At 41.5% G+C, this 26609-nt stretch overlaps 1 protein-coding gene across 3 annotated transcripts in view; it reads left to right on the top strand.

Annotated features, from left to right (window-relative positions):
* Positions 1 to 26609, top strand: part of FGF12 (fibroblast growth factor 12) — a 395684-nt gene that overhangs the window by 131024 nt on the left and 238051 nt on the right. Inside the window, exon 1 of one of the 3 annotated variants that reach the window (XM_075268554.1) lies at positions 1142 to 1558. The exons of the other annotated variants lie outside the window; for them this stretch is intronic. Within the exon in view, the coding sequence (XP_075124655.1) occupies positions 1468 to 1558 (91 nt within the window). The 5' untranslated portion in view covers positions 1142 to 1467. Of the gene's footprint in view, positions 1 to 1141; positions 1559 to 26609 lie in introns of those variants that run through there. 3 annotated transcript variants of the gene reach the window in all.

Below are 26609 nucleotides of genomic sequence, written 5' to 3'. Positions count from 1 at the left end.
ACTACTATGGTGCACTATCCAAAAGTAGCCTCTGAGAATATTTTATACCTTCTTGTAATAAAACTGTCTCTTATCAAACCACCCTTGTAATCATTTCCATATCTGCCTGAGACATAACAACATGTCTTGTTTTTCAACAATCTAACATTTCTAGCTGTTGCACTCGAAAAATAGTGAAAAAATGAAAGGATGTTATAAGCCCCAAGTGCAACATTACAGTTCCTATATTACCTTCCTCAAACCTGTTGCAGTATTTTTCAGTGAGTGTATTCACACTATGTCCACTTCAGTGGTCCCCGCCAATCCCACAGCGATAACATCACATGATTCATGTGATCATTAAGCTAATCACTGGTCGCCGTGGTGATTGTGATTAGGCCAGAGATTGGTTGCAGCTCTCCAACCCTTTAACTGTATATTAGTGTGCGTATCTTGGTTACGAGAGTAATAATCATATTTTCTGCATGAAAAAAGGAACAGCAACCGATGACTTACCAAAGTGACAATCTCTGTGTAAGATGGTTAGAGATATACCTATAGATAATGGGGTACTGTAGTTATATTGATACTGTTTATTATCAGTGTGTTGACAGTAGTATGAGAATATACAATCTTGCTTCTGAGAGGGCATGACCAAGATATTTCTATCTTATGACATGTTTTCGGACTTGTACCATCAGATAAAGCAACCACTACTAATAAAATACATAGCAGCTCTTACCTCCAAAGGCTTATATAGTTCTCACATTTCATGGTGTTCAGTTATATACAGCCTGTTGCATCTTCTTTGAAATCATATTAGCATGCAAGCATATACTTTACACCATAAAGAAATATATTTGCACAAATACTGATGGCATTGGACAATGTGAGAATGACACTAATTCTTTAGGCACACAATGAGACAGTCATGTCAGTTTGATGCCGCCCTTGTTACAGCAAACTGTGAGCATTCTGTCTTTACTAAGATGTCTTGCTATATATATATATATATATATATATATATATATATATATATATATATATATATATATTTGCACAGAGCTATGCTTTTTCTCAGATCAGATCTGTAACTTGTGGATTCAGCTTCCACTACATATCCGCCTGCTTCTGCATGTTCATTTGCCTCCTCCTATCAGCTACTGTGTACACTGAGCTGTGTGTGCAGTGGCTGCCGTTGTTTAGAGACCAAGGCTTTTTTGAAGGAGGCAGGGCTAGGAAGAGATTCAGTGTTTTCAGTCTGACGTCCTCACAAAGATCTCCCAGGCTCTGCCCCTTTTGGCAAACTGCCTTCATTGAAAAGTCCCAACATGTCACGTTTGAACAGTTTTTAATCCTCTGATCGTGAATGCTACTCACAAACCAAAGCCCAGTCGATGCCACGACTGCAAGACCCATGCATTGGATGATGTGCTGCTGACTCCTTCACATTGTGAATCTGTCAAGGAATCAGAAAAAAGTCAATCAATGAAGATTCTTGGGCAATTCCTGAAGAAAGGAGTGCATATGCTGCAGTGTCTATGTGGAAAGCGCCTGAAACAGAGCAAGAATTCAAGTGGTGAGTTAAGATTGTGAAGTCTCCTGTTTCTCCCAGTGCATGCAGCTTTCTCTACGGTTGATGTGCTGCCTTTAAGAGAAAGCATTGCAGTTTGCTTCCTCTTCAGGGTTTTCATCCATTTGTGAAAGGCCTGCTTGTAATGCCTCATCTACCCTTACCTATTTATAATGCAAAGGGATACAATAAAGGCTGTGTTGATGCAAAATTGTGTATATTTTATATGCCAACCTGCACACTATGTCATTTGTTGTCGACTGTCTTATACCAAGATGAAGTCAAGGTTCATCAGTCTTTCTTTTCTATATTATGTGAAGAAATTGGAGTAGGATTTTACTTTTCACAGAAAGTTTGTCCTCTCTGGATATACTGTACATATTACAGTGTGTGTCATCCTTCCCAGTGTTTACGTGTAATTCAGTATCATAGCTGTGCACACAATGAAACTTTTAAAGAGGCAAGACATTGTGTAAAAGAAGTTTATGGGTGATCCAAAGATGTTTCAGCACCTTGGACAGATCACTGGTTCTTAATACTACAGGGAGTCTAAAGTCAGAGCAGCTGCAGGCAGATGTCACTTCATGTTCTTTACAATATACTGTAGATGTACAAAATGTCCCATGCAAGTTTTCGTAGGGGATAAAGTCAATAGTATGGGAAAAATAGTAAAAGCTTTACAATCTGTCCTGAACTAGAGGACATAACTTGTGTAATCATGAGTATTGTCTCAGTCGCCACTTATACAGTATGTCTTTACGGTATATTATTTACCTGATATATTATACATGGTTGTAATACAATCTCAGAATATTCTCTAGAAGTATGATATAGCTGGATGTATACTGGTTATCAGTCTAGATTGTGAAGATAGTTGTCTTGCCTTGCATTTACAGGATATACGCATGTATATATGGTGTAATATGTTTAGGCTTTGCTTTGTGTGGTAGCTATTTGTGTGTTCTTGAAATCCTAACTAAATTGATATTTGGGCACTTCTTTTCTTTATGAACTTGAATTCGAAATATTATCTGGAATGAGACACCTGTTGATTGCGATCTATTAGATTGTTTGCAGTGGCTAATATATTTACTTCTAACTACAATTTCTAACTATTGGTCACTTGGATCATACTTCCTGTTTATATTAGGTTTTGATTTTTAAGAGACTGATTCACTTGTATTACTTACCATGAAATCTCCAGATGTGTCTTTTACAGTATCTGCAGTATACTCTATATTAACACGTGCATGAGCAATAAAGCTTTGAAGGAGGTTGCTTGTTAGCACATCTAGTTGCAGACAAACATGCATAGGACATATCCATGGAGAGTCATTGATTTACTTTGACCACACAATTGGGTGTGTCTATAACCAAGAACATCTTTAATATTAAATAATTTCTGACCAGCTTATTAGATCAAGTTTAACCTACTTGATACATTGTTTTTGGATGTTTTTTGTTGCTATTTGATGTTTGACACAAAATGTGCAATAGATAGTAAATACATGAATAATACTGTATCTTATTCAAGCCATGTGTGGACTTTTAGTAAAAGAGCAGCATTTATAGGTGATTGATTTTATATCTCTATTCATGTTTTCACACGTATGATAGTTTAGTCACAGCTTATGAAAAATAAGTGTTTGGCCTTGAGCTGAAGTAAATGTTATATCGCATTAGTGTCCAGGAACACGGCACATAAGAGATTGTGTTGTAAAATCATTTGAATAGATTATTTTATTCATTATTCTACTTGTATTTATGACTATTATCAATAGATATTTCACTTTGCAGGAATGAAAGGCTAGGAGATAACATACTTATGGGTTTCCATTAGAACCAAGTGCCTTTCATTCGTGAGTGACAGTGAATAGGTTACTCAGAATTTACCCTTCATTCTTAGCGGAAACTTCTTTATACAAGCAGTGTCTGAAATAAATCTCCCTGTGGCCATGGTTTGACTTTAGCTTCAGTTTTGCCTTAATTGCATTAGCTTGGCTGTCCTAAAAAGTCAGAAAGAAGCACTTATAAGACTGCTAAATATAGAAAATGCAAACTTTTTTTTATTTTTTTTCTTTTGCTTCATACTAAGCCATTTGGTAAGAGAACTGGCTTTAACCTGTTGCTGTCACTATGGTCTGCTCTCAGATTAATGTGAGGGAAAGCATCCAGAAGCCCTAGATAAACATCACTAGAAGCCAGTGGCTCATTGACAATTGAATCACAAGAGAAAATAATGCATTTACAGCTTCCAGGGGATAATCGGAGATCTCAGAAGAGGAAATGTCCAGTACAAATTTGATAAAGTTATTTTATAAAGAATTAAGCAGATGTTCTGCCTAATTTTTCTGGTGTTCTGTAACCGGTTTCTGTTACCAGATAATCTCTGTGCTTGAAAATGATGATTAAAGCAACAGTTCTGATCATTACATTGTTCTGCCTAAGAATGGAGCTGATTTGAGGCTCTTCTCTATTTCCATTGGACCAGGCAACAAATGCTCACAGGTGTACAGCAGTCATTCTATGTGCACTGTCAGCACATAAAGCAGCTTTCTATATATTTAGCTATAGATTATATAGGTAGATATAGATATATTTTAGATGTGTTGACAGTTCTTTTGTGAATGACTGCTGTACACCCGTGAGCATGTGTTGCCTGGTCCAATGGAGCATTGGTGTGGGTAGTATGTTTCCTCTCATATATCCGGAGTTGGGTAACTGCCTCCACAAAGGGCATTGATGGCTTCCACTTTGAGGCAACATATGGATTTGATTGGTGAATTGTGTAGGTTTAGCTGTCGGCAGAACAATCAGGCAGTTTGAGCACAAGAAGCTAATAGTAGGAAACAAGCAATGGATTCTAGTAGGAACTAGATGGCAGGAGTGAAATCTTTTACCAGAGTATTTGACAAGTTACTTGGTGACTGCCTTTTGTTATAGTAGTGCAGCAATGTTGCCTTCTCTGAAGTGATAACTGTATACCCATATCCTGTTCTCAATTAAACATAAAAGGTAACTTACTCTTAGGTTGGCTATAGAATCTAGATAAGACATGGCCAGAGTTTGAGGTTGATATAGACAGGGGCATATCATTCATGTTTTTTTTTTTTTGTAGTATTAGTTTAAAATGTTCCTCATAAGGGAATTTGTTTATATGAATTACTGAGCAGTCATTTTTTGCCCATTGTGTAATTTTTTTTTCAGTGTAACAAGACATAGATATTATTACCATGATAACTTGCAGTTGCTACTACATGAAGAGGATGAGCTTCAGTGACAGGATGTACATGCACTGTAGCTCTATACACTTCTATTGTAAAAGTTAGAAGTACACTTCTATTGTACTGCCAAAGAGATGACCTTATCAGCTCTCTGATATCTTTAGCAATATCTTAAAATTCAATGGAAGTGCTTATATGCAGTGTGTAGCGGCAGTGCTTATATGCAGTGTGTAGCGGCAGTGCTTATATGCAGTGTGTAGCGGCAGTGCTTATATGCAGTGTGTAGCGGCAGTGCTTATATGCAGTGTGTAGCGGCAGTGCTTATATGCCGTGTGCAGCGGCAGTGCTTATATGCCGTGTGCAGCGGCAGTGCTTATATGCCGTGTGCAGCGGCAGTGCTTATATGCCGTGTGCAGCGGCAGTGCTTATATGCCGTGTGCAGCGGCAGTGCTTATATGCCGTGTGCAGCGGCAGTGCTCATATGCCGTGTGCAGCGGCAGTGCTCATAAGCAGTGTGCAGTGAAAGTGTTGTGGTCAGTTTGAGCTTTTTAGTAAAGAGAAGTGTATACCAGCTGCATAGGAGCTTTCTAGAAATCCATGCAGCAGTAGTTATCTGCACTGTTACTCTTACAAGTTTGTGAAGACAAAGAAAAATTGTAGTGAAAATATAGTATGGATATGTGGATTTATTTTTCACAAACAGTTTACCATAATCTAAAGTAACAAAAAAGTAGTAATACCCTTAACAATCTTCTGCTGCTAAAGAGCTGCCTCAGTGTCTATTTCATGGGCTCTAGTGATGATGTGGTGCACCAACAACTGGCTGATGTAGCCAATCACTCGATGTAGCAGTAAAGTGCCGACACCACTGAGGACACCAGGAAATACTTTTAATCCTCTGTTAGCTGTTTAAACCTCCCCCCCCCCCCAACTTTTGGTTGGAAAACCCCAATTGTGGAGTAATCAAGAGGGCCTAGCCAGACAGTGTTAGCATTCATTGCATGCCTATGAAAAAGCACCAGTCCTGCTGCCAAATGTGCCAGTCATTGTGGCCATATAATAATGAGCGTTACATTTGTCATTTAAATGGTCATTTAGTCTTTCAACAAACTTTGCACAACTGAATAAAAAAATACTGCAAGATATCTTGTCAGAAAGAAATGCTGCTACTTTCTGCTATTATCAATTCATTGGAGAGTGGTGTTGGAGAAATGAGCAGGAACTGAGAGCGTAAAACATGCTTAGTCTGATGCTGGAGCTAAATAGGAGCCATCTATCACAACCAAATTACTTTATTCACATCACTTCTAGTCACTACTTCTCCACATGTCCTGCATGGTCCTGGAACTATTTGTGAGTGCCAGAGGGGGGGGAGAGAGAGTTAGAGAGCAGATTCTTCTCTACTTACTGTGAAATGTATGGCACCAGAACAGAGAGATTAAAACTACAGATCTAGCTTGCAGAAAGGAAAATTGCTAAAAAAAAGATAAATGCTTATTATAAGTGTTATAAATGGCCAGATATAGAGTTAGTTACTTCTGATGTTCACACGCTGCACTGTGGATTTATGCAAAGTTTGTTGAAAGGTTAGGTACACTTTAAAGGGGTTTTGCACACACTATACTGCAACCTCACAGTGTACTTAGAACTCCTGTCAGATACCCCATCACATACATAGATTCGTTGAAGCACTCGGCAGTCCCCTATCCTCTGTGTTTTGCCTTCAATATCAATCCTTTATCTATAGCCATCCATTCCAACCCTGATATCTCTGTAATACATATTCGAGGATGTGTATATAATGTTAGCCTCTTTGCGAACGATATGCTTCTTACACTTACCAAACCACTTGCCACCTTCCCAAACTTGGTCGCTGCTCTTTCACGATTTGCACGCTTATCAGGTCAAAACCTGAAATTATCCACAGTAATGACCCTCATGACATCCAAAGATGATAGCCTTGAACTTTGAATGTCAGACACGGGATGCGTATATTCCTTATTTAGGGATTAATCTAAGTAACACTCTTAATATATTTTAAATGGAATTATGCTTCACTAATTCCTAAATTTATGCATGACCTCATACCCTGGTACTATCCCAGCTTATCCTGGGTAGGTAGAATTCATACAGTTAAAATGGTCACCTTGCCTACAATCCTACTATTTTCACATTCTTCTAACCCTAGTTACGTCCTCCTCTCTAGCGAGACTACAGAGGGAAATTTTTAAATCCATGTGGGTTTACAAGAAACCCAGGATACAGAGGCATATTATGTACATTCACAAATGTATAGGAGGCCTACTTGTCCCCAATCTTTGTAAATACTAGATCACTACTTAATTATCCCGAATTTACACTATTTATAACACCATAGATTTTCCATAATGGTTCTCATTGGAATTTTGCCTGATGGCACCTGCTTCACTCCAGGCCATGTTATGGTCCCCTCAGTCCTCTATTCTGGCTCTCCCTCTGTAACTAAAATATCTGGGTATATGCTGCATCTATGGAAATGGCTGAGATTCTGATATAACCTGCAGAACTGTGTATTACACTGTATCTGGTTCCGTCTGGGCTACATATTATCTACCCAGAGAGCTCACCGTTAAGCTTCTGTGGCTGCCAGGCTGCAGGGGACACTGCTATTGGTTATCCATTCACAGATGACCCCGAAGACTCCTAGGCTAATCGGTGCCCTTTACAGCACCCGACTTTTTACTTGGCCTCAAATCTGCCTATCTCTGTTATGCATATTACAAATTGTTCCAATATATTTTGAGGTCAGCCAAAATTCACAGCCTTCAAATGAAGGACAACAAACCTTATAGTCTCTGAAGTTCTTAACCTTGTAGATAATGTCATTCTGTTCGAAAAGATGAATTGTCTTACAACAAATACCCAGTCTCACTACATTAAAATATGGTCCCCCTGGATTAATAGTTCTAACATTCGGCGCCTGGCATATTGTCTCCAATTGTAGTCCCTCACTTTGCAACTCACAACTCCACCCCAGGAGACGTTCAAGATCTCTTTTAAAGGAGACAGTGCTTCCAAACATTTTTATTTTTTTTCTGCTTAACTTGTTTTCAGATTATGGCTTCCATGTTGTATGTATAACAGCCTCTTGCTATGATGACATATCACCTCCTGTATTCTTATACTGTTGTGATTGTCTTTTGTTGCTGTTTAATCATTCAGTACATACCATTTGAGGGGTTGTCCAGATTTAAAAATATAAAAAACAAAAAACTTGAGTCTTCAGTAGATGATACCTTTTTTAATGGCTAACTCATAATGATGACAGAATATAACGTTTCAAAGCGCTTTGGCTTCATCATTTATATCTGAAGAAGAAGCCAAAGAGCTTCGAAACGTTATATTCTGTCATCACTATGAGTTAGCCATTAAAAAAGGTATCATCTACTGAAGACTCAAGTTTTTTTTTTTTTTTTTTTATATTTCATACCCACTGGCTAACACGGTACAAAAACAAACATTTTCTTCTTTATACCAGATTTAAAAACACACACAGCAATACTTACCTCCTGAATCCTCTGCTGCACCAGCACTTAGATCTGTATTCAGCAGCGTAACTAGGAATGGCGGGGCCCCGTGGCCAACTTTTAACAAAGTCCCCAACTGACTGCCCCCCCCCCCCCTGCATTCATGCACACAGTATTATGCCCCATAGTGGCCCCTGCACACAGAATTATGCCCCATAGTGGCCCCTGCACACAGAATTATACCCCATAGTGGCCCCTGCACACAGTATTATGCCCCACAGTGGCACCTGCGCACAGTATTATGCCCCGTAGTGGCCCCTGCAAACAGTATTATGTACTGTAATACATAATACTAAGTTTGCCTGGGGAAGAAGGGGTTACAAGTACCACATCCAGTGTCAGTGAAGAGTGTTCAGTTTTCACTTAACACGCTTTACACACACTGAATGTGGTACTTGTAACCCCTTCTTACCCAAGTAGCATACTTATTATAATTTGGAAAGGAGAGAGCAGCTGCCAGCAATGTACTGTGTGCTGTACCGCCTGCCCTGCACACATTGGTTAACCTCAGCAGTCTCCACTCACTCTACAGAAGTCCTCAGCGCTGCTGCTTTTCTCACTCCATAAGATGAATCTCCAGCACTATCTTCTTCCTGCAAGAAGTCTCTCCACTCCCCCATTGTCAGGACATACGCTGAGGCTCTTACCTGCCTGGAACCCAACACCTTAGGGGGCCTTGCACCTCAAAACGTAAATGTATTTTTTAATTTCTTTTTTTTGGCATATTAACTAGTGAGGGGGCCCGGGCCCCCTAAGGTGTCGGGACCTGTGGCAGCTGCTACCACTGCTAACGTGTTAGTTACGCCATTGTCTTTATTTATCAGGGCCACAGGGGGGGGGGGGATTGTACCTCCTAAGGGTCAGGTGAAGGGTGTGCAGGGACAGGCCAACAACCCCACCAAATTTATTATCATTTACACCAGGAATCTGGAGTAAATGATGCTGGAAATTTCCCTGCAGGCACACGCCCTGGAGGAGGGTGCATCTTATTTATAAGGAGTTATGTACCTTGCCATATGAGGCGCACCCTCCATCAGCAATGAGGTTATCAAGACTTGCACTTATAACTCCAGTTTTCATACATCTCCACCCTAGGATCATAATGAGCTGAGATTTCGATCAATAAATGACATATTATTCAGTTTAGAAAAAAATGACTAAATGGAGATCTAATTACAATATACAAATATACAAAGAGCTCTCTAATGATTTATTTACTCCTAGGGCTGTGGTCATGATGGGGCTAGTTCACACAGGGGGCGTATTGGCGGATTTTGGTCCTGATTCTGACACGGGAAGCCACGTCAGAATAGGGCCAAAATGCACCTGTCATGACTGTTGCGGCTTCCGACAGTCGTGGCTTCCTGCTCTGGAGTAGGCCCAAATGAATGGGCCTAGACCAGAGGGTGCTGCAGCAAGGCGGATGCTGGGGCTGGGGCCGCTCACAGAAAAAGTAAGCTAGCAGTCTACATAGACTGCTATTGTGAGGGGGCGGAATATGACATGGATTCAGTGCCAAAATCCGCCCCCTATGAACGGGTCATAAAGAGAACTTTCTCTGTTTAGAGGAAAGAACATTTCACCAACATAATACACAGATTCTTTACTGTAAGAGGAGTGAGGATATGTAACTTTCTGCCATGCGATGTTCTGATGGTAGAGTCATTGTGCAAGTTTATGAAAGAACTGGAAGCCTTTATCAGAAAAATGTTAAAATATTATATATATTTTTTGCCTGACTTGGAGAAATTGGCATTATCCTCATGGGGATTTTCCCCTACCTATGGATCAACACTGTCTTCATTCAGCCTCTTCTGCCATGTTGCTATTAGGGTGTGTTCACACGATGTAAAGTGGAGCACAATCTGGCACGTATACACGTGTCAACAGGTTGCACACTCAAAAAGATCCCATTCATTTCAATGGGAGTTGCGGCATATACGCTCGTGTTATTTTGCGCCCGTGGGCTGGGCCCCATGTTGTGAATATGCAATGGTTTGGCCACGGCGGAAATGCTGTACCCAGAAATGTTGCATACTATAGTACCTGAATTGGATTGAATTCTGGGTAATCCCATCCACCCATTGCAGAAAATGCTGCAATTTGAAAAACTGTTGCATTTTTGTAAATTGCAGCATGTCAAATATACAGTACGTACAAAAACGCTGGCAATTTCAGTATAAGTATAAGGACAGAAAGTTCTTAAAAGAAAGACTTTGCAAAAAGAGCTGCAGAAACAAAACAAAACGTTTCCAGATTGTTTTTTGGCAGCGGCTTGCTAAGTGGGGCCTTAGCCCCAAAAATCTAGAGAGGCTATGTCATTATACCTCTTAGGGTAAGTTCATACAGGGTATTTTGGTCTGGAACCTGAGACGGAGGCCACCTCAGGTTCCAAACCAAAATATGGGTAGCCATGACTGAATGCCGATGCAATGCACTGACATCGTCGCGCACTCTGCTCTGGATTAGGCCCAATGAATGGGCCTAGTCAGGAGGAGGGAGTGTCTTCAGGCTGATTCGCCTCATGAATCGGCCTGAAGAATTAGCATGTCTGATCTTTTTTCCGGGAGCTGGAACAAATGGCTTCCGGAAAAAAGACCTGCCAGCTCCCATTGATTTCAATTGGAGCCATCTTTTTGGTCAGGATATTGAGGTGGATACGGCCTCAAATCCTGACCAAAATACCCCGTAAAACTTACCCTGACATGTACTGATCATAGACTTAGAGATGAGGACAGATCTGCTGTCATATGATGGCACTCTTTTCCTTTAACCCAGAAGGAACAGTTTCTTCTCCTCCAATATGCTTTATCCAGCCTTGGTCATAATGCATTGCACAGTCTTTTATCCTACATAAAGAGATGTTCTGTGCCTGGAAAATGTTGTTCTATTAATGTGACTTTACAAAAGCGTGTACAACTAGGAGTTTAGTCATAATTGTATAATGTAGATTGACAACATAATAGAACAGAGAAGAAACTCACTAGGAATGCAGTCTATCATCATGGGTGGGAGAGGTATTATTAGTGATGAAAATTATTGGTAAAGTTTCAATGAGCAAAGTCTTTGTATGTATTTACCTTGTATCAAGTAATATGGAACACATTCATTCAATCTAATATAGGCATTCTGGGATGGGGGGAAAAAAGACAAAGTTTGGTACCTTTGTAGCCTGTTGACAAATGTCATATTGCTCTCAATAAGAGAAACAAAATAGCAGTCCTGATACCATTTAATGGGTAATGGGTGCCGGGGCCTTTCAAGACTACCCAAGACTTTCTTGAAAAAGAGACCTCAATGGTCTCAACAGCTTGCTCTGTACCATGTTTTATTTGTCACCTTTTAACCCTAGGTAACATAGATGCAAGACAGCTATTTTGTTTCTCTTATCTAGAGCAATATGACTGTTGGGGAGCGGTTTGTTCCTTTTTGTTTATTAAATTAAGATGTGCAAAATGTAATTATTTCCTTCTTAGATATTGTTAGAAGATATTGTTAGACATTGTCTGCATACTGCTTGATTTCAATTATACTTCTAATCTTCTAAACACACACAATAGTAGCCACAGTCCACTACAATACAGGGGTGTAAGCTGTTGCAGCTAATTTAACTGTTTTTGAAGAAAATAACACTGACAGTAACAACTACAGATTTTGCTGTAGGTGATACAGTACCTTATAGAGTCCAAGAATCAAAGTATAAAAACAATCATCATTATATTTGAGTTAAACACTGTAGAAATGGAGAATGCCCCCTTGGAAGCAGGGACAAGTCCTGGATATGGGTGAATGAATAAGGAATGCCAGGGGAGGGGGTGGGGGTGTTGTGGGGGGACTACAATACTAATGCATCCCTTCAGCAAAATGCCAAGAATAAACAGGGATCATGCCCCACCCACATTCTGCATTCCTGAAGCAAGAGGAGGACCTACCTGATCCCTAACTAGAGCAACAGGCACCAAAAGTAACAAAAAAGAACAAGCTTATTGCTAACAGAAAGGGGGAAGAATAGGGTAAAGGTGGGTGGAATAGTAATCACCAGGAACCTCCTATTACCCTAGAGAAAACAACAGAGGAAGAAATGAAACTGTAAGGGGCTAACACGGTGGCTCAGTGGTTAACACTGCAGCCTTGCAGCGCTGGAGTCCTGGGTTCAAATCCTGCCAGGAACAACATCTGTAAGGAGTTTGTGTGTTCTCCCTGTGTTTGCGTGGATTTCCTCCCATTCTACAAAGACCTACTGGTAAGAAAAAAAAAAAGTACATTATGAGCCATATATGGGACTCACAATCTATATAAAAAGAAGAAAAAAATGCAAAAATTTGCAGATAATGTGGTATGTCTATAAAGATTTGCCAACATCCAAAGGACTTTCCGACCTCTCTTTTTTTCTGTTATCTATTTCCATATTGAATGTTTTTTTTCCAAAAACAGATTAAACTTTTTTTTTTTTTTAAATTTTCAAATGCTTTATTGAAAAACAATGAGGAACAGAACATGAAATAACTTCTCATAACAATAGCTTAGTTATAAGGGATACAATGAAATGAGTTACAGCAAGCTGAACATAAAAGGAAATGACAACAAGTATCCATGCAAAAGATAATTAGTGACGTTAACAGATAAACTATTATTAGCTTGGTCGGTCTTAGTGGCACATTCAAAAGATTTCTTAGGAGAATAACCTAACAAAAATAGAGAAAGGAAAAGGAGGGGGCTATTCAGCCGTTTAAATTGGGCGTGAACATTGTATGCATGCAGATCATTGACAATTATGGAGATCGAAAAGATGGAAATAAATGTCAAATGTTTGTCAGAGAAATGCACATTACGTAGGGAGGCCAGACGGGGATAGATTGGTAGGTTGTAAGTCTAGAGATTGGTGCCAGAAAACTATTCCAGCAACCGGGCTCCACCAAACATTCATGGTGGGAACAATAAAATAATTTAAATGGGTTGTGATCAAGATGAAGATGGGGTGGAGGGGTGGGGTACGGAAAGTTAAAAGACAGGTATATCTGAAAAAAAGAAAGACAGTATGAGAGCAGAAACATAAGTTAGATATGGCGTTGAAAGGGGGATAAGATGGGTAGGGAGGAGGGGGAAGGAAGTTAGGGGGGGTAGGGAAGAACATGAGGAAGGTACGGGGGTTGGGGGGGGGAGCCTGCTGGGACTCTAGTTATTTGGGTTATGTCACGGGTGTGCACCATTGCATATTAGGTGTGGGGACTCTGCTACAAATCAAGTTTCTTCCAGGGGGACCACAACTTCAAAAACTTATCGTGACGCCGGAGATGCCAACTAGAAAGCTCCTCGAACCTCATAATTTGGTTCACTTTGCTAATCCATTCGATTTTCGAGGGCGGGGAGGGGTCTAGCCACCGACAAGGGATCAGTGAGTTAGCTGCTGAAATTAAGTAGGAGATAAGGTTTTTTCTGGAGGGTTTATAGTCCGCAGATGGCAAAGACAAGATCACTATTTCTGGAGTAAGAGTGAAATTGGGGGAGGTGCATCTTCTGATTATTGTTTGGACGTCGTTCCAGTACTTCGCAATGGCTGGGCATTGCCACCATATATGTAAGAGGGAACCCACAGAAGTCTGACATCTCCAGCACTTCTCTGAATCTGCTAGTTTCATCCTAAACAGCCATTGGGGTGTGTGGTACCACCTCGTAAGTAACTTATAGTGCCCTTCTTGTAGGTGTACACATGACGAGAAACCGTGTGAATGTGCAAGTATCTGTGTTTTTTGTTCATCTGATAATTTGATTTGCAGATCAATTTCCCAGGAAGTCAAAAATGAGGGTGTTGATGGAGTAGGTGGATTTACAAATTTAGCTAAGACAAACGAGGTTTTGCGGAGAAGTTTGACTGCAGCGGCAGTTGATCTCTCAAAGGAGGTAAAGTTCGTCCTAACCGAATAAAGACTAAACCATTTCTGGGTCACTTTCTGGATGTGGAGGCGGTGGAGGAAAGAGAGGGAGTCCGGTCCAAGAAGTGTGTCCATTTTTTGTGGATCAAAGGTCCCAGAGTCTGCTAAGACATCTGAGACATTGTAACAGCACAATTTTTTCCATAAGTTTGCAGGTTCACCACCTCTCTGGTTGTGCCAGTAGGGTAAGATTCCAAGAGGTGTTAGAGGGGAGATATCTGGTGCCAAAGAGTCTCTAAGTGAGCTCCAGATTTCTGATGCTCCTAGGAGCAGCTGATCGACGTTTTTGGACTTATGACCGGGGGTCATATGAAGCCACAGGTGCGCCAGTGATTGGGGGCCAAAAGTATGTAAAGATAGTGCATGGATGGTCGGGTTCATCGCAGGCGTCGCCAATTCTGTCCATCGTTTTAATTGAACTGCTTTATAGTATTCCATTATGTTGGGTAGGCCCATACCGCCTGAGGAGTGTTTCTTCATGAGAAATTTAATGGGTAAACGCGGTTTTTTGGACTTCCAGAGGAAACTTCTAAATATGGTGTTCATGGAACGGAAAAAAGAGGTGGGGAGATGTATGGGGAGCATATGTAAGCGATATCAGATTAAACTTTGTCATGATGCACACCTTATTTATAAAACAATAGCATGTTTTTATTGGATGTGCAACTTCAAGCATTATGTTGAATCTTGGACACTTTTTTCCAGAAATTTCTCTACTAAGGCCACTTTCACATGGCAGTATTGTGGTAGGTATTTTGCATCAGTATTTGTAAGTACGGTTGTGCAATCGGAAAACATCAGACTCCGATCGACAATTGAGTAAATTTCGCAATCGGAATTCCGACCCGATCTTTTCTAGCGGGATCGAGGTCGGAGATTATTTCAAGATCGGCTAAACCCTCAAGTGACTTTTCCCATAGAGAAGCATTGACTAGGGTTGAGGATCGGGATTGGAAAAGATTGAATCCCGATCGGCGATCGAGCAAATTTCACAATCGGCTGGAAAATGATCGGAAATCAGATTTTGAAATCGATCCTGAAATCTCAAGATCGGCTCAAACTTATCTGTAAGCCAAAATTAGGAATGAGTCCAAAACGGTGAAGAGGTATAAATTAAGGTAAAAACTTTTTATAAACAGTTAATAATGGGTTAAAGAAAAGCTGCCAGAAAAATACTTACCGCTCGTTCACATCTGTGTTCGGTATTCTGCTTGGGGAGTCCACATGGGGATCCCCCGAACGGAATACCGAACGCAACTGCAAGCGGTGTGCCAGTCAAAGCTGCCAGATCTCCTCAGGGAACATGCGGACAGGAAAGTAGTTCACAATCTACTTTCCTGTCCGCATGATTCATGCGGGCAGCGTGTGGCAAGCACACAGAGCCCATTCTAGTTATGGGGTCCATGTACTTTTACTGCACACCGCTTGCAGTTGTGTTCGATATTCCGTTCATGGAGTTCCCCATGTGGACTCCCCGAACGGAATACCGAACGCAGATGTGAACGAGGGGTTAGTCAATCATGGGCCACAGAAGTGACCATTCTCTAGAGGTGTAACTTAAAGCTCTTCGGCTCCAATGCAAAATATGTAAAAGGCCCCTCATCTGTACTGTAAAATTTATAATACTGGTCTCCTCTTATTGGGAAGAGACACCTTATGGGCCCCCTAAGGCACCTGTACTGCACCCCCTTAAGCTATATTACTGCCTGCCTTAATCAGTCATTAGCTAAGTAGTCATTTCCTTTGTGTTGAGAGAAACCAAACAGTAGACACAAGCTGGGAACCTAGGCAGAAACAGAATGGAAGTTGTTGGGAATTGGTTAGGTATTTGGTAATTTGCAATGTGTGAATCCATCTTTATTCACTATGTGCATTGATCAACGATGCCTCTCTTTAAAGTACCATATTCTCCCATAGAGATAATGCTGCATAATAAACCAGGAGATGGAACGTAACACCTATTTAGTATTACATATTCTGTGTGAATAGATCTACTACAGTAAGAATGAGCTAATAAGGTATTTGCAAATGTGTTTTCTAAACATAAAAAAGGTTGATTCAATAAAATATAAGGAATGAGAACATATTGGGGATCTATACAATATTAAGTAAAACTGTATAAATAAACATCTATTCCATGAATACTCTCCAGTGTTTTATGGCTTTGTAATGCAATGACAACCTATACTTAAAGGGAGTCTATTACTTCTTGTGGCCACTTTAAACCGCTGCAAATGTTGTGATCACAATTAAAACCATAACCTCAGGCTGAGGCCCCACGTTGCGGAACTGCAGGGGTTTTTTTGCTTCAGATTTTGTTGCGGTGTTTTGAGCCAAAGCCAAGAATGGCTACAAAAGGAATGGGAAATGTATAGGAAGCACTTATAGTTCTACATTTTCCTCAATCCACTCCTGGCTTTGGCTCAAAAAAATGCAGCAAAATCTGCAGCAAAAAACCTGCGTTTCCGCAACATGGGGCTTTAGCCTTAGGGCGAGTTCACACAGAGGAAAGTGGAGCGCAATCTGGCACGTATACACGTGTCAGCAGATTGCGCTCGCAAAAAGATCCCATTCATTTCAATGGGAGTTGGGATCGTATACGCCGCGTTATTTTGCGGCCGCAAAATAACGCGGCATATATGCTACTAACTCCCATTGAAATGAATGGGAGCATTTTGAGCGCGTCATCTGCCGGCACGTGTATACGTGCCAGATTGCGCTCAACGTTACATCGTGTGAACTTACCCTTACAGTGTTTCAGAGTCCCAGCAATGTGTATAAAAAGCAGTTTAGTTATTTATGCAAATGAGGACCTTGGAGAATAGGGGGGCATTTAGTTCTATTACCGAGCACAGCTGCTTCATAGTCCAGGACTGCACCTGTGCCACCTGGCAGTTCTGCTTTACACCCATTCTCCCACTGAAACTTCACCTTCTTCTCTTCCAGTGTTAAAGAGGAGCTTTCACCATTTTGCCCACAGGCAGTTCTATATACTGCCGGAAGGCTGACAGTGCGCTGAGTTCAGCGCACTGTCGGCTTTCCCGATGTGGGCCTGGTGTGAAGAGCTTACGGTCCCGGTACCATAGCTCTTCTATGGTCAGAAGGGCGTTTCTGACGGTTAGCCAGAGACGTCCTTCTGACCAGCACAGCCAATCGCGCTGTGCTGTGAGAGCCGGGAGGAACTCCCCCCTCCCTCTGCTCGCAGTACTCGTCCATAGACGAGCATTATCAGGGAGGGAGGGAGGGGGGCGTTCCTCCCGGCTCTCACAGCACAGCGTGATAGGCTGTGCTGTGAAGAAGGATGTCTCTGGCTAACTGTCAGAAACGCCCTTCTGACCATAGAAGAGCTATGGTACCGGACCGTAAGCTCTTCACAGCAGGCCCACATCGGGAAAGCCGACAGTGCGCTGAACTCAGCGCACTGTCAGCTTTCCGGCAGTCTATAGAACTGCCTGTGGACAAAATGGTGAAAGGTCCTCTTTAAGGGAAGGACATCCAGACATATGTGCAGTATGCTCAGATACGTTCTGGACAATGTGTACTACACATGCGTGGGATTTCCCTTCAGTGATGTCAGAGCAGTTGAGGATCAGCTTCCACTGCCCAGGGGGATGTACTATATCCACAATGAGTGTGTTTAGTGATGATGCAGCTGTGCTCGGTAATTGAACTAAATACCCCCCTGTGCTCCAAGGTCATCATTTGCATAAAAATATAACTGCTTTTTAGACCCTTTCCTGGGACACTGAAACACTATAAAGGTATGGGTTTTAATCATGATCTGGCTGGGGGAGTTGATGGACTCCTTTTAAAGGCCTGACAGGTGTATATTTCAACATTGGCTTTGTTAGCCAAGACGTCTCATAATATACAGTATATACATATCAAATTGCAGAAATTTCAGCAAGCCTTAAGATCATTCCTCTCTGGCTCTCCATATGAAATGGTGTGATACTGGGGGCTTATTTCTGGTTAATACTATGGGGTCCCTATTGCTATACTTATTTCTGTACGAGGCATGTGTCAAGAGTGATAGAACCTTACATAGGATACATGCAGTATACGGTGAATACAACATATTCCTGACATGGGGTGAGGAGAATGGGCTGCCTGGTTGAGCCAGGTGGCTGGTATCTGCTGTCAGATGTTCTGTTTCTATGAAACCCTTTTGGCAGTGCTGCAGAGCTGTGCTATAATAGCCCTATGAATAAGCGGAGTCACTTCTACCATGTCAGCTGTATGAGTCAGACCTTAGTAAAGAGGGAACCTCAGGGATACTGTAGATACAACAGGTTGCCATGGTAACACTTGTTTTCTTACTTCAGCCTGGTCTCTGGAGATATAAATTATTCACAAGCCAACCACATAAGGTCTTTCCTTTCAGCTACAGAGGGGCTGTGCTGAGAACACTTCAGGAGGCTTCTTATGTGTACAAACAGAAGCTCAGACCCCTTGTTGTATCTCATTAAAATCATCTGTCGTCTCTAGGAAGATACGGACACACAACGTTGTCTTATATCAAAGAGTTAATTGAAAATCTTGCTTGGCAGATAGTGCAATTAATATAAAGGGCCTTGTTAGAGACGTATATAGAAAATCTATGAAGTACGTAAACCATGTATAACAAGGGTGGGCAATTAATTTTCCCATGGGGCCGTATAAGAAATTGAAATTATGCTAGAGGGCCGTGCCATGACAAATTTAGCTCCACCCACTTCTACATTGACTCCGCTCATTCCCAATCATCTTTCCATGTGCCCCCACACAGTATAATCCTCCTACAGTCACCCTTACATTATATGTCCCCACACTATAATGTTCCCTTCCAACTGCCCCACAGTATTAAGTCCCTCTCCTGGTGCCCCAGTATAAACTGGTGGAAACTAGAGGGGACATGAAACTGGAGCAGCTGGAGGGGGACATTAAACAGTGGGGGTAGTTGGAGGGCGGCAATAAATTGACAGCTGGAGCGGGACATGAAACTGGGGGCAACTAGAGGGGGACATTAAATCGGGAAGCAGACATTAAACCATAGGGGTAGCTGGAGGGTGACATTAAACTGGGGGCAACTAGAGGCAGACAGGTCCCCCTACAGCTTCTTCCATGGTTTAATGTCCCCCCAGTCTAAGTGCCCTCTTCATCTACCCCCAGTTTCATGTCCCCCCCCCCCCCTCCATTTCTTCCTCAGTTTCATATCCCCCTTTATTTTCCCAGTTTCATGTCCCCCCCCCTCCATCTGCCATCTCTGCCCTAGTATAACATTCCCCTTCCATCTCTGCCCCTAGGTTACTGAGACACACACACACAGACACATATAGACAGACACATAGACAGACAGACACACATATAGACAGACACACATATAGACAGACACACATATAGACAGACACACATATAGACAGACACACATATATAGACAAATAGACACACATATAGACAGACACACATATAGACAGACACACATATAGACAGACACACATATATAGACAAACAGACACACATATAGACAGGTACACATATAGACAGGTACACATATAGACACACACACATACAGACAGACAGACACACATATAGACACACATACAGAAAGACACACATATAGACACACACACATATAGACACACACACATACAGACACACATATAGACACACACACATATAGACACACACACACACACACACTCACATATAGACACACACACACTCTCTCTCTCTCTCCACCCTGCAGCTCACCTTACATCTCTCAGTACTTTATGACACGCTCCACATCTCCATCTTCGGCCGGCACTAAGACACGCCCCCCTAGACACGCCTCCCTAGTCAAAGCTGTGCGGGTCGGACTGAATCAGTCAGAGGGCTGCATGTGGCCCGGGGGCCGGACTTTGCCCAGGTCTGATGTATAAGAACAGAATCTGCTGTATAGTAAGGTTCCACCTTTTATAGCTGTTTGAGGCTTAGACACCTCAGTGTCCTGCAGCAAAAAATCGCTGCGTGAAAAACCGCGGCGGTAACAGAAAGTTTGCAGAGATTTCCTCTGCTGACTTTCTTTATCAATTACACCTATAGGGAAATTGTATTTCCAATTTCCATAGGTATAATTGACACACAATTTCCAAAACTGTGCCATTTTTACTGCAAAGTGAGCATGGGATTCATTAGAATCCATCCACGTTGCGCTGACTGTAAATGCAGCAATTTTCCCCGTGGTGTTCCTGCCGAGTTTGTGCCACGTGGGGACCACAGCTTAAGGGCCCCTTAACACGGAGTATACGCTGGCTGATTCTGAACGTGTAAACGTTCTGAATCGGTGGCGTTTAAAACAGATCCCATTGCTTTCTATGGGAGCCGACATACGTGCGCTCCCCATAGAAATCAATGGGCTGCTTTCTTCCATTCATTTTTATGGGGAGCGCACGTATGGCGGCTTCTATAGAAAGCAATGGGATCTGTTTTAAACGCCGCTAATTCGGAACGTTTACACGTTCAGAATCAGCCAGCGTATCCTCCGTGTGAAGGGGCCCTTAGGCGGCGCCATGCATTGCGGAAACGCAACTTTTTTTGTTTTAGATTTGCTCCGTTTTTTGAGCTAAAGTCAAGAGTGGCTACAAAAAGAATGTGAAATATATAGGAAGTTCTTATGCTTTTACCTTCTGCTTAATCCAGTCCTGGCTTTGGCTCAAAAATCTGTAGCAAAATCTCCAACAAAAAAAGCATCAGCCTAAAGGCTAAGGTCCCACATGGCTGGCAGTAGCAAAAAAGCGCTGTAGGAAACAGTTTTTTCCAGCACTGCTTTTCACAGAAATTCCAGATGTTTCCTCTGCTAACTTTCTGCTTCCATTATACCTGTAGGATAACAATGGCTGTGAAATCGCAATCGTAAAGGTTCCACAGTGGTTTGGGAAATCATAGCATGTATGCTGCATGTATTTTTCCATAGTGTGTGGATGGTGTCGCACTATAAAGTGGTTTTCCAGGATTTGAAGCAACATGTGGTGGACCTGGGAAGGTGTAAAATATATAATTTTATTTATTTTTACACTCCCTAATGCCCCTTTGTCCGCCACCAGTGCTGCTGAAGGTCATCTGACCACTGAAGTCACTGGTCTTTCTCCAGTGACCACTAAGGCCAAAAAGAGTGCCCAAATACAGCGCTCTTCCCAGTTTATGCTTGAAAGTGGGCCTGACTAAGATATGTCTAAGCATAAACCAGATAAACTCACATCTGACTGTCACTTTGTTACAAATTTGAAGTAAAAAGCAAATCAGTTTTAGGCTAAGGCCCTGTGTTGCGCAAAAGTTACGTTTGTTGCAGATTTTGGTACATTTTTTTGAGCCAAAGCCAGCACTGGACATAACAGAAGGGAGAAGTATAAGACAAAGGACCCATGTTCCTGTTTTAGTTGCAGATATAGGAAGTTCTTATACGTCTCCCTTCTGCATAATCAACTCCTAGTTTTGGCTCAAAAAACGCAGCAAAATCTGCAACCAAAAAGCTGCATTTCTGCAGAGTAGGGCCTCAGCCTGAGTGCTTCCTCTCCTATTCCTTTTGAAGCCACGCTTGACTTTTGGCTCAAAAAAGCACAACAAAATCTGCTACAAATTAAAAACCGCTTTTCCTCAATGTTGGGACCTTCGCGTTAGAACCGTGGGCCCCAAAGTCACATCGCTGCGATTTTATAGACCCTAGTACAGTTCTAGTGAATCCCATCCACACATTGCAGAAAAATATACGCAGTGGAAATGCTGCAATCTCCAAAGCCGTTGCATTTTTGGAAATCGCAGCATGTCAATTATACTTATGGAAACACTAGCGATTTCCCTATAGGTGTAATAGAAGCAGAAAACATTTATCATTTTAACAGCCCATGTGAATGATTCGAGAAAAAATAGAACATTCTATTTTGTGGTTTGTTTTCATGGATCCCTCAATAGACTCATGTCTCGGGTGTGCACTAGGCTGTGAAAGGCCAAGCACACAGCACTGTCGAGTGAATGAGGCCTAAAATAGCAGTCCATCTACTAACGCCCACCTGTATCCATAGAGAATGAAACACGGAGGTTATCTAGTCCTAGGTGCCCCACATAGAGAAAAGCAATCAATTTAATAAAGAAACATGTTAGTGTTGATGTGACGTGTCTAATATTGACGTTTTACATCTATTCATGTGTTAAACTGCATTGAAAAGGCCTGTGAAAACAACATTCAGATTCTTTCTCTGTTGGGAATATGGAAGCTGTTGCTAAAACTGTATGGAACCACCCACAGGCTTTAGTCATGACTCATGCTTGTTATGTATTCGGCTTCCATTGCTCTTCTCTGAACACCACACAGAGTTAAAGCTATTGAACAGCACTTCACCCATTCAGACAGCATTGAATGAATGCCAACGATTAAATTGATCTTTTATTTAGCAGGTACTGCTCTTCATTACCTGTAGTCCTTCTCGGCAGAGGGAAAGTCTGTCTATTTTTGCTGTTGTTATTTACCGGGAGTGCGGGTGTGTATATGTGTATGTATGTATGTGTATATATATATGTGTGTGTGTATATATATATATATATATATATATATATATATATATATATATATATATATATATATATATGTATACAGTCTGAGTGTGAAGACTAGCAGTGTGGCACCACACTCACAAAGCTGACCTGTCCAGCCCGCACCTCCAAAGCAGGTACTGTACCACCCGTTGTTGTTGCCAAGGTGGGGAGACTGGTAGCCAGTCTCCTGTATAGTCAGGGAAAAGTTTCCTTACATTTAAGTTAGTTTTCTGAGCCGAGAAGGATTTTGTTTTGTTTATCCTGTGGCTTTGTAAAAGCAGTGTATTTGTTAAATGTGAATAAAGCCTGAACTTATGTGCAATCCAGTGTCTGTGTCCCTGTTTCTTGCACTGCTACAAGCATCTACCTGAGCGGTTCCCCACAATATATATATATATATATATATATATATATATATATATATATATATATATATATATATATATATTTTCTCACACCATGACATAGCTCTTTATATAGATCCCTAGCAAGTGGTACCTGTAACAATGTGTAATACTAAATTGTATTTTTTTTGTTTTACACTATAAAAATTGTTAAACAGTAAAAAGATTACTCATTTGAAACTATACTTTAAAATATTAAACATTCAGTACTTCAGTTGATGCATGATAATGCCACAAAACTGAGGTTTTGGCTGACACCCCACGTTGCAGAAACAGATTTTTTGTTGTTGTTGTTGTTGTTGCAGATTTTGCTGCATTTTTTGAGCCAAAGTCAAGACTAGCTACAAAAGAAATAAAAAAAAAAAAAAAAAAAAGTAGGGCGCTCATGTCAACCTTCTGCTCAATTGTCTCCTTGCTTTGGCTCAAACTACAGCAAAATCTGCAATATAAAAAAGCTGCTCTTCTGCAATGTGGGGCCTCACCCTTTAGAAGTTTTGTCTGCACAATACAGACCGATAACAGGAAAGCTGGAAGAAATTTCATTTCTGGAACTTTTTTTTTTTTTTTTTTAATGAGTTACTCTGTATAGTATGGTAAAGTCCAACACTAATGGTATTGTCGAAAGAGGGAAAAGCAACAATATCTTATTCATGGTGGTGTAACTACTGGGTGCTGAATCACACTCATGGTGCATTGACCAGTATTACATGCTTCACAACTTTGAATTTGCAACTCCAAGAAAGAAATGTTTCAGATTTATGGAAATCACAGGATCAATAAACATGTTCATGATATGCAATTTATAAAAAATGAAAACAAAATATTCAAAACATTTTAAAATAAGATAATCCTTTAATAGTCCCACAGTGGGGAAATTTCAGCATGTTACAGCAGCATAGTAATAGATACAGGATAATACACAGTAATATATTACTATACTTCATAGTGATTGTCTGAGCAATGTTATGCAGACACACATAAGCTGAGAAGGGAAGATATACTAGGAGTCCATAGCAGCTAAGGAACAAAAGAAGAAAGAAGGAAGACTTCATAATCGTAATCATTTAGTTGCCTGACCGCAGTTGGGAGGAAGGACCTCTGATAGCGCTCCTTCTCACACTTGGGGTGAAGCAGACGGTCACTTAGTCCTGCCAAGTGCCATCAAGGTCTCATACATGGGGTGGGATTTATTCTCCCGCATGGATCTCACCACGGACAGTGTTCTTCTGTCACCCACCACCTGTACTGGGTCCAGGGGGTTCCCCAGGACAGAGCTGGCCCTTCTGATCAGCCTGTCAAGTCTGTTTCTGTCCCTAGTTGATATACTGCTCCCCCAGCTGGCCACACAGAAATAGATGGCTGAAGCAACCACAGAGTTGAAAAAGGCCCTAAAAAGTGGCCCCTGGACTCTGAAGGCCCTCAGCCTCCTGAGCAGGTAGAGTCTGCTGTGGCCCTTTCTGTGCAGTGCATCCAGGTGATCATCCCAGTCTAATTTATTATTGAGGAGCACACCCAGATACTTATTCAGTAGCATGTGCAGCATTACACAGACTTGCATGCATTGGCATGCTATCAAGGAGATTCATAGTGATTGTCTGAGCAATGTTATGCCACAGTGAAAGCACTTCGGCATACAAATTACCAGGATTGCCTCCTGGCAGCTGCCTTTGCAATTGCCAACCAAAAGCTGTAGATCATGGTAAAACATTTAAGCCACACAGACTGCTCACAGTACCACTAGCAACAAGTGGCCCAGCAATGTGCTGTTGAAAAATAACTCATGGGACACTCTGGAGAAATGACTGTACCACTAGTTCAATGAAGCTTCAGGACGGACAGGCAGTAAAGGTTAAGAAGAGGGGTTGCGTGAAGTGTCAGGGAGGCTATTTCTGACCTGGAATACCCCAAGAAGTTCTTAAACCTGGCAGAGGAGGGGGAGATCAACTTAGAGGTGCACTGCTGTAGTAGGACTCTTTCTCTACCAACCAGGGGAGTGTCTGCTTAAAGGGGTATTCCCACGTCGCATACTCACCAGTCTTCACTGCTGTAAAATCTTCTTTCTTCCTGGTTTCTTGCATCATTTGGTGGGCGGGGTTTCACATGCAACCTGCCGTTTAGCTCCACCCCCAAATGTGTGTGTAGCTCCGCCCACCCATATTGGACTATGAAGTACAGGCAGCAGCAACTCCATTCTGTGTTACATACAGACACTGTCTGTCTCTGCCATAATGAACACAAATGAGTTAGCTAACCTGATAACTGGGAGAACAGAAGACGTTCAGAAATGAAAGCAGCTCCTCTCCCCTATTTGAGAGCAGGACCTAGGTCACGTGGTGTAGACACTGGAATAGCTAGAAACACAGGCTGGCTCCCGTGCACTTAGCCCCTCCTCCCTCCCCCCTGAGATCAGGCAGATACATCACTTGACTTTTGAGCAGATAAGTCAAGGGATGTGTCAACAATGAATTGAATAAAGTAAGATAGTGGACAAACAAAGCAGTTTTACTGAAGCAGTGTATTTAGGGAAAGTCTTACATCCACATTAACCAGCAGTATAGATAGGATCCTTGTGATGGGACAACCCTTTTAAGTAAAAAAGGAAATGGGAGCATAGAAAATGCTAGACTGCTGCTGGTAGTGAAGGACTCAGTTATTAGCGGTACAGATAGGGCAGTCTGTAAAAAAAAAAAAAAAAAAAAATACCTGGGAATACTGACCAGTTTGTTGTCTTCCTGTTACTCAGGATTGGCATGTTGCAAATTGGTCTGACAGATTACTGGGAGGGGCTGGTGAAGACTCAATGGTCATGGTTCACATTGGTACTAATGACAAAGTTAGAGGTAAATGTTTTTAGAGGCTTGAGCAGAAATGCTTTAATGGTTGATTCACACTAGCATTTGTATCCTGTCCGGAAGGAGTCCGCCTGGACACCCCCCCGGACGGAATACAATCGTAATTGTGAGCGATATGCTGGCAAAGCACACGGACCCCATAGACTATAATGGGCTCTGTGTGCTTGCCGGAGGCAAGTGTGCTTCAACAAAAAACAAACTAGGGCCCCGGCCTGAGAGTTTTCTAGTTATGTTCTGTGCAGGGAGGAGGAGTAGTATGCTGTTATATAATCTATTTTCAGTAGTTGATGCAATAATGGGTCAGTGATGTTATTAATAGAAGTGTAATCTTTTATTATAATCCTGTCTGTGCTGTAAATGAGGGAAGTGCTGAAAAAAAAAAAACACTTATGGAATTGGTAAGTGTCTGATTATGTTTAGGCTTGGTGGCCAGAGTAAAAACTATGTATTCACAGTAGGCTTGGTATTTAGGCTTGAAGTACTAAAATCGTAAATGTAGTGATGCTGATTACAGCTAATGATTTA

The sequence above is a fragment of the Leptodactylus fuscus genome, chromosome 3, assembly GCF_031893055.1.
Source record: "Leptodactylus fuscus isolate aLepFus1 chromosome 3, aLepFus1.hap2, whole genome shotgun sequence".
NCBI classification, from domain to species: domain Eukaryota; kingdom Metazoa; phylum Chordata; class Amphibia; order Anura; family Leptodactylidae; genus Leptodactylus; species Leptodactylus fuscus.
This window is presented reverse-complemented; position numbering and strand designations above follow the sequence as displayed.